Below are 14,839 nucleotides of genomic sequence, written 5' to 3'. Positions count from 1 at the left end.
TAATGGTTACACAAGCCAAAAAATCGTTATGACATCATCAATTGGCCAAAATCTGATCAGATCATTTTTATAGAAATGGATCAGGACAAAAAGAGAGAGAATCTTTGTTCCTAAAACTTTCAGAGTCTCTTTCCACAGAGGGGACACGTGTTGATGTAGAAGAGACATGAAGAAGAGGGGACACATGTTGATGTAGAAGAGACATGAAGAAGAGGGGACACATGTTGATGTAGAAGAGACATGAAGAAGAGGGGACACATGTTGATGTAGAAGAGACATGAAGAAGAGGGGACACATGTTGATGTAGAAGAGACATGAAGAAGAGGGGACACATGTTGATGTAGAAGAGACATGAAGAAGAGGGGACACATGTTGATGTAGAAGAGACATGAAGAAGAGGGGACACATGTTGATGTAGAAGAGACATGAAGAAGAGGGGACACATGTTGATGTAGAAGAGACATGAAGAAGAGGGGTCACATGTTGATGTAGAAGAGACATGAAGAAGAGGGGACACATGTTGATGTAGAAGAGACATGAGGAAGAGGGGACACATGTTGATGTAGAAGAGACATGAAGAAGAGGGGACACATGTTGATGTAGAAGAGACATGAAGAAGAGGGGACACATGTTGATGTAGAAGAGACATGAAGAAGAGGGGACACATGTTGATGTAGAAGAGACACATGTTGATGTAGAAGAGACATGAAGAAGAGGGGACACATGTTGATGTAGAAGAGACATGGAGAAGAGGGGACACATGTTGATGTAGAAGAGACATGAAGAAGAGGGGACACATGTTGATGTAGAAGAGACATGGAGAAGAGGGACACATGTTGATGTAGAAAGACATGAAGAATAGAGGGACACATGTTGATGTAGAAGAGACATGAAGAAGAGGGGACACATGTTGATGTAGAAGAGACATGAAGAAGAGGGGACACATGTTGATGTAGAAGAGACATGAAGAAGAGGGGACACATGTTGATGTAGAAGAGACATGAAGAAGAGGGGACACATGTTGATGTCGAAGAGACATGGACAAGTGGATTTTGCATAACAGGTGACCTTTAAAATAACTTAAACCTTACCTTGTTGAGCAGCGCCAGCTCGAAGCCCTGGAACTCTTTTCTGTTGAGCTCCAGCGGCATCGGCGGCCCCTCCCCAGAGAGGCTCTGCAGCTGCTGGATGAAGTCCCTGCGCTGGGCCTGAGACACGCCGCCGCCCCCCCCAGCGCACCTTCATGCCGGCCTCCGGAGGCTGCTTCTTACCGATCAGCGCAATCAGCCGGTCGTACTCGATTTTCGACTGGAAGTGTGAGAAAACGAGTTATAGGACTGGGTGCATTTTGAACGCTGTCTCTAATTATTGAATAAACTAAATAAAACATGGCACACTAGGGTTGGGTATCCTTTTGGATATGGAGACGATATAGAATCTTTGGTACCCATAAGTTGATCAAATGTATAATGTTATCTATAATTTGATACATTTCTAGATTTTTGAACATAATGCAATCATAGCGACAGTGATGTCAATCCTGTATCGAGATGCTCTATACATCTTTCACTGCTATCTATATTCTTTACCATTTTACCATCCAATCTATATTTCATGTGCAATGCCTTGTTTACATGCTGCTGTGACAGCTTTTTAATATGAATTAAAGGTTATTTAATTATCATAATAATTACTATACAAGTAACAAACTTAAAGTGCACCTATCATGCTATTCTATGAAGTGTTTTGCTCAAAACACCAAACAGATCACCCGTTCTAGCCATGCCTCATATCCCTCTATTTCACTTCCTGTTTCAAAAGTGCTGATTTTGGGTATAAAGCTTTTTTTTCCTTAAATGATAAAAAAGGAGGGGTCTGAGCTCATGCGGGACCCGGCAGCTACCGTCTAAACTAAACGCTGCCGTGATGAAACGCCATATCATGGATTATCAAGGATCTGAAACAGTCTGGAGCTCAAAGGCTTTCTCTCTTGCCGGTTATACCACAAGGTGAGCTCCTTTTTACTTCCTGCTTCTTCACACACATGCTCTCCAGTACAGGTTAGCTCTGAGTGCTAGCGATGCTAATGTAAACACCGACCACATTACATCCAAAACAGTCGGGCATTGTTTCTGATAGCAGCGTTTCTGATTGGCCCGTGGGTCCACATTTCAGATATTACGTCATATCGGACGCAAATCTGAATCAGCTCCGTTGTTCCCCGTTTTTAGAGATTTGCGTACGGAGGAAAAGAGAGAGGGTTTATTTTCTGACGCTGCGTGAGTTCCCTGACGCACCGGGGACACATGTTCATGTATAAAAGACATATAAAAGTGCATTTTGCATGATAGGTCCCCTTTAAGCTCCAATTGAAAACTCTATATATATGTTGAAAAAATATGTAACCAAAATAAAAATCTGACTTGTTACTCGACTATTTGCCTCAAAAATGTGTTATTGTCAAGTTAAAAACTGAATAGTTAAAAAAGGACCTGTATTTCATAAAAACACATTTAAATAGGAGTAAATAATGCATTCAGACTATTTGAAGCTTTTCATTCTGGTGCACTGATGAGTAATTATGCCAGCAGGACAGTTTATGTTAAACTAAAATGTAAAACAGAGCCTAAAGTTATTAGAAAAATAACGGAGCTCAAAGACACGGCGGATATGATTAATCAGGATAACAGACACAGACTGACTTGTGTGCCCAAAGGTAGCGAGACACAACACCCTGACTCCTCACCTGCTGGCTGAGCTTCTTCAGGTAGGAGACCACGCTGTAGCTCAGCCCGTACTCCATGTTGTCGGCCAGAAGGTTTGGCGCTCCCATAATCCTCAGGGCTTTCCTCAGGGACTGTGGAGAGAACAGCAGCCATGAGACCAGTTCAGCAGCTTTTATCAATCAATATTCAAATGAATCTTAAAGAGCTGAAGTCCACTGACCCCGATGTAATATGGAGGCATGGTCTTCAGGTAGTTCTCAAAGGACTGTCGCCATTTGATGGTCGGCTTGAACTTGTGCACTTTGATCAAGTCATCTGCAAGAAAGAAATCCAAGACATGAACGTGAGTTTACCCCCAAAAAGAACTTTAGACGAGGCTACATGTTGTACAAGAGAGTGACTTCACATTACTCTTTATCAGTGTTCATTTCGTCAACGAAAACTATGACGAAAACTGTTCGTCAACGACCTTTTTTACACGACTAAGACGAGGCGATGACGAGCTAAAAATAGATTCTTGATAATAAAAACTATGACGAAATGTATATTTAGTTTTCGTTGACGAGACGGGACTAAGGTGTTAATGGTGGACTATCGGACATTCAAAATGCAGGGTATTTTCCCCCAAGTGTCCGTCTTGTCTGTCAAAATGCATCTTACGTTTCTAACTTGCAATATCATTATCTCTGCTCTCTTCACTCCAGAAGAGCGATCTCCCTGTGTCTTGTCTGTGTGCGGGGGGCGGGGCCTAACAGACACCCTGCAGCGGCGTGCAGACACCTTATTAAGAGTTGTAGTTCCACAAGTAAAGTGTTAAGAGAGTGAAATGTTGCTTTACGAATTTCAACACTTGATAGTTGATGCTGTCACCTTGATTCCAATTTCAGATTCCTGTATTTGCCTAACTGAATTAGTTTAAAGAGAGAAAACATTTTGAAGGATAAAAAGGAATAAAATGTGACTAAAACTAATAACTATTTTCGTCTTAAGACTAAATCAAAAATAGCTGCCAAAATGAACACTGCTCTATTTCTCCGTAGCCTGCCCCAAATTGAAAAGGTGCTTAAAGAGGCCGTGTGATGCTTCTGTGGGTGCTGTGTTGGCGAGTAGTATCTAACGGTGTTGTAATTTAGAACGGAGCTAACGGTGATAATCTGGGGAGGGCTCTCAAAAACCGAGAGAGAAATATAAGAAATATAAGAGCCTTGTGAAACCCCACCTGCTTTATATAGCAGCACATATGATCGAGTTTGTTTCGAGGAGCTGAGGAATGCATGACACAAAAAGCAAATGTCACAGACCTGAATAACAAAACCAACATGGTGCTACTTCACTTCCTCACAGATGTTACAATCACAATGGGGTGTAATGAGCAATTGTTGCCGGTGACAGTGTGGCGTGGATCCGTCGGTCTTACCCAGCAGTGGCAGCAGCACGGGGTAATTATAGGGCATCACAAACAGGTTGACACAGTTCAGAGCCGTGCTGGCCTTCAAGTATCCGCAGGGTTGGCCCAGGTCACTGTACTTGGCACTGTTGCACACAAACACCTAGAATACACAAGAGAAAATCATTTAAATGTGGAAACATTGTTTGTTATTGAAATGCTCTACTTTCTGGCTTCATGTGCAATATACCCTCGTGCAATTCACGTTTCATTTGTTCTCTTAATTTGTCATTTGCTTTTTTACTTATTGTTTTTTATTATAATAAGAAGATTGAAGATTCAGGTACTATGTAACGAAACGGTTTCTCTGCACTTGACCCATCCCAGTGTTAGGAGCAGTGTGCTGCCATTATGCACGGCGCCCGGGGAGCAGTGTGGGGAACGGTGCCTTGCTCAGGGACACCTCGGTAGCACTTGGTCTTTCCGGGTTCCAGTTGCCAAGCCAAGTCCCTATGGACTTCGCCACCATGCCTTAATGCATGTATACTTGGTTATTTTTTTAATATGCAAGTCTATTCTCTTCACTTTATCTGCACTATACTTCTGCTGTTGTAATAATGTAAATTTCCCGGGACAAATACAGGAATTCTGATAACAGCAAGACCCGTTCCAAAGTTTTATGGATCTCAACTTTAATGTTTCAGTCGTTTCCCAGAAGCATTATTATGTAGTGGTGTTGTTGTGCGGGTGTTTACCTGCCAGCAGGTGTGCGGGGACTTCCTCTCCAGGATGAACTGAGTGAGAGGCGACGGCTCCAGCTCGTATTTGTCGAACGGCACCTTATCGATCACCATGGGCTCCGAGTCCAGGCAGGAGAAACGGATGTGAGGGTGTGCTGAGCGGGGGGGCTGGAAGATCAAAATGTCAAAGATGCATGGGCTTTGTTGATTCCCTTCACAAGTGTCTTACAGAAAAGAAAGCACCACACAACCAGAATCTAACCTAGCTGAAGATCTGGAGACATAGATTATCCAACTTAATGAAAAAAATGATATCGTCACTGATAACATTTTAATCCATTTGATCTGGGTCAGGGAGGTTTCTTACCAGCGTGGGGGAGTTCTGGTCTGGCCAGAAGGCCTCGGGGATGGGCCAGTGACCGATGGGGACCCCGGTTTTTGGGTTGGGCCGTACGTAGATCAGCTTGTGGCAACAGTGCCAAGGCTGCAGACCGGACTTCGATATTGCCTCCACCGGAGCATCTACACACACACAAAAATTAATACTTTTTGTTTTCGATATTTACTGAAGAACGATGGGGTCACTCCAATTAAATCCTTTAATTTCCAAGAACGCACTTTACTTAATGTTATATGTGTACTCTATGTATCAGAACTAGTCAACATGTACCTATCAGGGTTCATACACTTTTTCACCAATGATTTTCAATGACTTTTCCATGACTTCTCAATGACCTTTACCTAATTTTCCATGACCAAACAAAAATTACCACTGAAAATGGCTTATTTTAACATGGAACAGGAAAATAAGTTCTGCATATGAAACATGTTGTGCCTATCTAATCAAATAGTAGGCTTACTAGCTTCTACACGCTAAAGCAACTGTAGTCAGGGATGCAAAGTCATCAGGTATGAAAAAGGTGACAAGGATCCGAGCCCCCCGACCCCACGGAATATCGGCTTTAAAATGAGGAATAACAGAGGATGTTAGCAGTCAGAACAACTAAAGCAGCAGGTAATAACAGAAACGCCAAAGAGTCACATCTAATAGAAATATATAAAAGCATTTATTTTAATTGTGTAGCAGTGAGTTTATAATTCTGGCAGCACTGTTGAGCATTTTGAAAATGTATTGTCATGCCTCTGCAAGGCTGAGTCTTTCTATCTTTATAGCCACTGGTGTAACTAGGTTCATAAACTCAAGTACTATACGGGGGTACAGTTTTGAGATACTTGTACTTTATTAAGTATTTCAATGTTTTGCTACTTTGTACTTCGACTCCACTACAGTTCAGAGGTACATGGTGTACTTCTACTCACTACAGTTCAGAGGTACATGGTGTACTTATACTCACTACAGTTCAGAGGTACATGGTGTACTTCTACTCACTACAGTTCAGAGGTACATGGTGTACTTCGACTCCACTACAGTTCAGAGGTACATGGTGTACTTCGACTCCACTACATGTATTTAATACCTTTAGTTACTTCACAGATCTGGATGAATGATGTGAAATCTAATCAAGTGTTAAATCAGACTTTAGTTCCACCTGGAGTAAATCCACCAGCTACCCTGCAGTCTACAAAGTCATCCAGACTAGCTGCACCTTCACCAGCTTTGAGAACACTTTCATGATCAATCATTATAAAACATATCATATATACTATTCTGAAATGGATCAATCTGCACAACGACTACTTTTACTGTCGCTACTTTCACTATATTTTGACGGGAATACTTTTCTACTTTTACTTGAGGAACATTTTGAATGCAGGACATTTACTGAAACAGAGTATTCCTACACTCTGGTACTTCTACTTTTACTCAAGTACAAGATCTGAGTACTTCTACTTTTATTAAGTACAAGATCTAAGTACTTCTACTTTTATTAAGTACAAGATCTGAGTAGCCTACTTCTACTAAAGTACACGATCTGAGTACTTCTACTTTTAATCAAGTACAAGATCTATACTTATACCACCTCTGTTTATAGTCTATGAAAAAAAATATTAGAAAACGAAGGCTAAAGCTAACGTTAGCAGATAGTGACAATGTATGCTAGCTAGCTAGCTCAACGATTCCTTAAATGATATTGCGACAGAAAAACGTTTCAGTTCACATCACGCTCTGCAGCTCTGCTCTGAACACCTGAACGGCCCGTTCTAACAGCTGTTCACCAGCGGCTCAGTCTGTGCCACAGTGACTCCTCCGCACAGTTAACCAACGCACCGTAGATAATGTAGCTGACCTTCATACCGGAGCAGCAGAGTTCAGCCGACAGGCAGGAAGACTCGAGCGCTTCATATATTAAAAAATAACACCATGCGCGTCATGATGGCACATAACAGCTCGCGACTGCAGATTATTTCAGCGATTGGATTAAATGTAAATTATATTTGACGCAACTTTAGTTACATTTCCATGACTTTTCCAAAACTTTGGGAAAAATATTGTTTTCCATAACTTTTCCAGGGCCTGGAATTTGCATTTTGAATTTCCATGACTTTTCCAGGTTTTCAATGACCGTACGAACCCTGACCTATAAACAAACATCTATACATCGGATCTGGACATTTCTTTGTTAATACATTTAGTGACTGTAGAAAACTCATACTTGAATATTTTACGCGCACACGCGCGCACGCACACACGCACGCACACACACACGCACGCACACACACACCTGTCTGAGAGGGATGGAACACAACAGAATGATTTTACAATGTGAAGTTACGATGGACCTTATAGCGGCAACAGAAACCCAGAAGAAAGTAACACAAGTAGTTCACATAAGAATATACACAGGGATATTAAGCATAGAATAAAAAAAAAATGTATTAACGGTATGAACAGAATTAACACAAGTTAACTCTGAAAAGGTGAATGTACCTTATCAGAGTTAACTTGTGTTATTTCTATTCATAGCGTTAATACATGTTTAGAACTGTGTGTGTGTGTGTCTGTCTGTCTGTCTGTCTGTCTGTCTGTCTGTCTGTCTGTCTGTCTGTGCGTGCGTGCGTGCGTGCGTGTTAGAGATGTTAAGATTCACCGATTCGCATCGGTGCACCGGCATAAACGTTCAAGATGCGAGTGCACCGGTTGAAAGAGTGCACATCGGCTACAGTTTGGGTTGAACTCGCGATGCATCGATTGCGTAGCGTCTTTGCATCGGTAAAAAAACGATTCATTCATATAAAATCCCCTCATCTTGTCAACGCTCAGCAGAGACGATCTTTGATATTTGCTTCGCCACTACGGAGGCCGAGAGTCTCAGTTATCAACACACACGGAGGTTGAGGAGAAAGAGAAACACAGCGCACCGAAAAATACCTACAAATCAAACGTTTGTCAACACTTCGGATTGTTCCAGAAAGACGGTGTAATAGTCCTTTTATGCTATATAGTTGACCGCAGGTCATGGAGAGTAATAAGGTATCCGTAGACCTTTGTATGAGGTATCTTTATTACTTAACAGGTAACAGCCATGATACATAGATCCGTCCAGAAGCGGGCTTGCATACACACAGTATCACTCCGCAGCCGCACCCCATCAGTAACGTCCTGATGGTATATGTGCGCGGCACTATATACTACAGACGGTCAACTTGAAAAATCGCTCGCAAATTGTTAACGATGCCGAGCCGCTTTAAAGTACACAAGTAGTACGAGGAACTTAGCGACGCACATAAAGAGGCGACATGGGGTCTGCGGCTGAAAAGAGAAACCTGAAAGTTAGACATGAGTTAAATCACTCAGTGAGGTGTTCCTGTCAGAGAGAGTGGAGTTTAGTTTACAGCAGCCTGTGACGGTCAATAATAATTTAAATGTCTTCCTCACTGTAAGCAGTTATGAAATACCTGTTTGTGAAAGGTTATTTGTATTCTTTATTGTTCATATAGAACCCACTGCTTTCTGCTCACTGGTGAGTCAGCCTATGAGTGTTCAGCACATCAGGCTGGCAGCTGTATGGCATTGCTCTATGGTAGCTGTTATTTGCACATTGTTAATCATGAGCAATGCATCCTTACATTGTTTAACTGTGAGGTGTTATAACATGGTACTGTACTCTGGAGAGCTTTAAAAGGTAAAAAAATAAACGGCATGATGAGATGTGCAGTACCAAATATGTAAAGCACTTTTTTGTTAATGTATGATTTGCTGCATATAAGGAATAAAACTAAAATCCTCTGTCGTACCAAATTGAAGTTTCATTATTTTTGCATCGTCTTGAATCGCATCGTATCGCACCGAATCGCATAATGTTGAATCAAATCGTATCGAACTGTATCGCAACAGGGGTGAATCGTATCGTATCGCATCGTCCTGGTGTTTCAAATGTATCGTTAATGTATCGTATCGTGGCAACGTATCGAGATGCGCATCGCATCGGCCTCAGTGATGGAGATGCACATCCCTAGTGTGTGTGCGTGTGTGTGTGTGTGTGTGTGTGTGTGGTGTGTGTGTGTTGTGTGTGTGTGTGTGTGTGTGTGTGTGTGTGTGTGTGTGGTGTGTGTGTGTGTGTGTAAAATACTGTATGAAAGTGGGGGTTTTAACAGTGCCCTCTACGAGCAGCAGAAAAGCTCAGAGAGGATTTAAAAAGAAAGTGAGAAAGCACAGATTCTCAACTCAAACTGAGCAGTTATTTTGGAAATAGAGTCGGGATAAAATGTCATGAAATCACACGGAGGGGTTTCTCACCCTCTAAAGGCGGAGGGTCCGGCCCCGTCTTCTCAAAGTTGATCACCACTCCGCTCTGGATCTTCTGCACCAGAGACTCCAGACACTGATTCAACATCCGCTGGGAGAACACGCTGTAGGAACGCCCTGCAACACACACACACATTATTTATTTATACAGCATGTAAAGACATTATGTTATAAAACTGCATTATTTATGTAAAAATGCAATGTTCGCTTCATTGTGGGATAAAAACACATTTAGTAATAATTGAGCTATAATCAGACCTCCTGGTTTTACAAGTATTCAGACGGTGTGCAAACATTTAAGAGTACGCTGAAGACTTCCCTTTATTAAAGCATAACAGTAAGACCTGGTTTCGGATAACTGTTTGTCCTCCTGAGTCCTACATTTTATTGTATATTTCCTCCTATTTCTTTCTTTGTTATATCTTCACTGTCCTTCATGTGTGTTGCTCTGTAAAGCCCACCGAGACTAATGTGTTTTGCGATATTGGGCTATCTAAATAAACATGTATTTAATTTCATTTGAAAAGTGCTATATAAATAAAGTCATTTCAACCTCTTTTCAGACCCACCACATCCAGATCAAATGACTCTCTACACGCGATATGAAGCTCAGCGCAAGTTCTTTCAGGAAGACGGGTATACATTAGGGCTGAACGATTCATCGATTTTTGAAATGATGCAATTATCAAATCGATATTTATTTATTTTTGTCAGTCATCCACACCAATCAGAAGTGCTGTGCTCCACATGTACCAGCCATTGTTAACCAATCAGAAGTGGCCCCAGATAGAAGGTGATAGACAGATTGATCCAATCAGCTGCCAAGTATCTTTGAAAGTGCCTGCCCTTTCCAAATGGCTTCCAATGGAGCTTTAGATGGTTTCTGAGTCCGGTTAGTGACGCTCCATCACGTGTTTCTATCACAGGGTGAATCTGAAACTGGAGCTCGACTTTAAAGCAACCCAACGGAAGTTTCATGTAAGTTTAGTTCTTTCACTCGTAGCTCGGGCTGCGGGGGTGCTAGAGACAGGAGCACGTTGATACGACCTTCCTAGCCGGAGTTATGGCTGCATTTTACAATAAACTTCCGTCGGGTCGCTTAAAAACAAATATCGGCAAATCGAATCGTAATATCTGTCAGAAAAATCGCAATTAGATTATTTCCCCAAATCGTGCAGCCCTAGAATACATTCACTCCGCAGCTGCTTATAATCAGCTCATCACAGTTTTCTTTTTAACCCATACATTTCACCTCAATCTCCAGCAGCCAATCACTGTGCTGCAGCCAATCACTGTGCTGCAGCCAATCACCGTGCTGCAGCCAATCACCGTGCTGCAGCCACACTTTAAAATGGTTCTCCTCTCTCCTGCAGCCAGCTGTGATTCCAGGTGTTCATGCTGCCGCCCGCCTCCTCCCCATCCACCTCCTTTCATCACATCCAGTGCCAGGAGAGCTAATCCCAAGACCTCATCACATCCCCTCTTCATCCCATCTCCTCATCAAACCCCCCCCCCCCCCCCCTCCAGTGTCTAGAGTCTAGACCCTGGGGGGGGGTTCCCTATATGTGACCCGCTCTATCGAAATCAGTCGGAAGTCGCAACGGCTGATAAACGTGGATTTGCGTAAAAAAAAGAACGTTTTTCGGGGTTCGGGTTTTTTTGTTTGATTTTAAATAAACCAAGACTTGGCTTTCAGAATATGAAACTTTTATTTCCAAAATCACACGATAAATACATGTTTGAAGCTTGTGAAGGGAAGAAGACACCCCTCCCTCCGCTGAAATGTAAGGCGTATGGTAACCATAGATAACACAGCAGGGTCCGTTACAGTTTGTTTTCATCTGATTTCAAATAAACAAAGTCTTGGCTTCCAGAATATTAAACTTGTTTCGGCAAATTCAGATGATAAATAGAACTTTGAAGCTTCGGCATAATTACAAGCGGAGAACGGAGTAACGGCCGGTGTTTCTCGTGAGGGTTTTCCGCGGGAAACAAACACGAGACACACACCACACACACACACACCACACACAACACACACACACACACACACACACACACACACACACACACACACACACACACACACCACACACACACTACACACACACACATCACACACACACACACACACACACACACACAACACACACACACACACACACACACACACACACACACACACACACACACACACACACACACACACACACACACACACACACACACACACACACCACACACACACACACACACTTCCCCCAGACCAGTAATCCAAACGAAAATATATATAAAAATATAAAAAGTATTTTGATAATTTGCTAATAATCAATCAGATCGATGGATTCCAGAGAAACCGTTTTGAAACTTTGAAGGCCTTTTTCTCAAAATGATGACTCGGTGAAAGTCATTATATAATGTGACATATTTCGCTTAATATTTGGAGAACAACAACAATCCTGATATCATTAGAAAGTGTACACAACTCAGGATGTGTCTTCGGGTCAAAGCGACTGATTTCGATGGAGCAGGTCACATATGCTCAGGGCTGCATTTCCCCTTTAGATATTCGATTTCAGGATCTAATCGCCAAAGACTTAACATTTATCATTTGGCATGTTCTTTAAACAAAATGAAGTCTCTCCTGATTGAAATGCTCCACCTCCTTCACCAGCGAGTTGCCTTTGTCGGCTGTTTGGAGCAGAGCATGTTGCGTTCAGAGCATTTAACAGGAAACAGCTGGGGCTGAATCACACGGTGAATGAGCCATAAAAACAAATATTGAGTCATAAGAGTCTGAGGGCTCCGTGGAGCCGAGGGGAACACGGAGCTGTCTGATCATTACATACAAACACTTCCACAACATGTGGTCCAAGTTATTACACATCGTTTAGTTTTCAGATGAAAATGTAAAGAACTCGAGTTTTAAAACACAGTTGACGAAGTCTCGATATGGAAAGCTCCAAGATGAATATCTGCATGTGCATCATTTGCATTTACTTGGTGAATATGTGAACATTTGCATAAATGAGGTGCGGCAGTGGCTCAGTCAGTCGGGGCTTGGACTGGGAGCCGTAGGGTCACCGGTTCAAGTCCCCGAACAGACTTAAGCATGGAGTGTGGACTGCTACTTGGAGAGGTCCCAGTTCACCTCCTGCCCTGCCGTGGTGCCCTTGAGCAAGGCACCGGACACCCCCCCTCCCCCCCCCCACTCCCATTGCTCCCCGGGCGCTGTACAATAGCTGCCCACTGCCCCTAGTACTAGGCTCCTGGTACTGGGATGGGTTAAAAGCAGAGAACACATGTCACTGTGCGTGTGTGACCATTAAAGAGGGCTTCATCCCTCCCAATTCTAATTCTACTAAATATAAAGTGCAGTGAGGTGACTTCATAACAATGGTGCAGTGACGTTTGAAATGTATTTACACGCTATGACATTGTAGATAATAATGATGCAAAGAAAGGTGTTTGATAGCTACTCGTTGGTGGAATAAAATACAATAAAAAAAGTTCCCAGTGAGACAAAACGTTAATATAATAACAATGGATTTTCTTAACATAAAGGCAGGCCAACAGTTCCCTTAAAGTGTCATGAATGAATGCCAAGAAATACTTGACACTTATCTTGTAAGAAGAACCACCATTTAATCCAATCAGGACTTCCAAGAGCCATTATTTATATAAAGAACAACCTTAATGATCTGCATGCTTAAAAGATACAAGTTTCGAGAATCAAAGCAAAGTATTTTTCAACTTCTATCTATTCAACTAACCACTTCATATTCCAGGGTAAGAAAGACGATACCATTTGAATGACTTTAGATACACTACATGTTCAAGTGCTCTCACTAACTCTGTGTTCTTTATGTGGCTGTGTCCGTCCTTTACACGGGAGATATATTACGTGCATGCAAATATGAACATTTGCATGAATGCAGCTCTGATGAATCTGCTTCAGCTGATCAGTCACAGGGCAGTGAAGGTCAACGACCATGAATCACACACGCCTCCTTCGCCTCGCAAAGCTACAACTGGTTGGACAAATTCAACCTTCTGGACATTTACTGCCTCTTACTTCACCTCCAATGACCTCGTTATGCAGCCATTCACTCAGTCATTCACTCGGCCATTTCTATAGGCTGTGGCTTTGTGTCATCAGCAGTAATCAACTGTGGACTGTCAGTGACAATGGAGCTGTGTCATGTTCTGCATTCAGCCCCACTGACTGCTGCACACTGAAGCTTTGGTGGGCTCTGCTCTCACTGCGAGTGTGTGAGAGTGAGTGAGTGTGAGGGTGTGTGTGTGTGTGTGTGTGTGTGTGTGTGTGTGTGTGTGTTCAAATCTTAACCTGCCATCGTATCATTCTAGTGTGTTCCTCCTGCCAGCTGCTTTCACAACCAGACAGCATGAAGACAGGAGACAGGAGACAGGAGGTGTTAGAAGAAGTCTCCTTCAATAAGCAGTAACCTTTAAAAATGGCAACCAGATATCAGCTTTTGTATGGAACTCAAAATATGTTGTATTTAAGCCACCCTGTATTACCAGTAAATATGATTGTATGCAGTATTAAGTTAGCTCTATAAGGAAAATGTGACAAAATAAAATCAGTGTTATAAAAACCAAATTGAATTATTTGGTTTATGTGATACTTGTGATGTGATAACCTCTGTAGATATAAACATTCACTGTCATTATGTATATTTTTTGTTGAATATTCCCCCCACCCGCCCCTTTTTATTTTTATAAAACAGAACATGGTCGATTGAAGTACAACCAAGGTACAGTGGGGCAAAAAAGTATTTAGTCAGCCACCAATTGTGCAAGTTCTCCCACTTAAAAAGACGAGAGAGGCCTGTAATTTTCATCCTTGGTACACCTCAACTATGAGAGACAGAATGGGGGGAAAGAATCCAGGAAATCACATTGTAGGATTTGTAATGAATTAATTGGTAAATTCCTCGGGAAAATAAGTATTTGGTCACCTACAAACAAACAAGATGTCTGGCTCTCACAGACCTGTAAATTCTTCTTTAAGAGCCTCCTCTGTCCTCCACTTGTTAACTGTATTAATGGCACCTGTTTGAACTCGTTATCAGTATAAAAGACACCTGTCCACAACCTCAAACAGTCACACTCCAAACTCCACTATGGCCAAGACCGAAGAGCTGTCAAAGGACACCAGAAACAAAATGTTAGACCTGCACCAGGCTGGGAAGACTGAATCTGCAATAGGTAAGCAGCTCGGTGTGAAGAAATCAACTGTGGGAGCGATTATTAG

The 14,839-nt window shown here is 42.2% G+C and overlaps 1 protein-coding gene across 1 annotated transcript in view; it reads right to left on the bottom strand.

The window, feature by feature from the left end:
* The window catches only part of ints6 (integrator complex subunit 6), a 41,152-nt gene that overhangs the window by 7,341 nt on the left and 18,972 nt on the right, over positions 1-14,839 (bottom strand). The window contains 8 exon segments of the mRNA XM_034079190.2: positions 1,092-1,229; positions 1,231-1,308; positions 2,747-2,857; positions 2,947-3,041; positions 4,144-4,276; positions 4,869-5,021; positions 5,221-5,375; positions 9,553-9,678. Of these exon segments, the coding sequence (XP_033935081.1) occupies positions 1,092-1,229; positions 1,231-1,308; positions 2,747-2,857; positions 2,947-3,041; positions 4,144-4,276; positions 4,869-5,021; positions 5,221-5,375; positions 9,553-9,678 (989 nt within the window).

Source organism: Pseudochaenichthys georgianus, unplaced genomic scaffold, assembly GCF_902827115.2.
Source record: "Pseudochaenichthys georgianus unplaced genomic scaffold, fPseGeo1.2 scaffold_557_arrow_ctg1, whole genome shotgun sequence".
Classification (NCBI taxonomy): Eukaryota; Metazoa; Chordata; class Actinopteri; order Perciformes; family Channichthyidae; genus Pseudochaenichthys; species Pseudochaenichthys georgianus.
The sequence above is the reverse complement of the archived record's forward strand: the minus strand, read 5'-3'. Positions and strand labels throughout refer to the sequence as shown.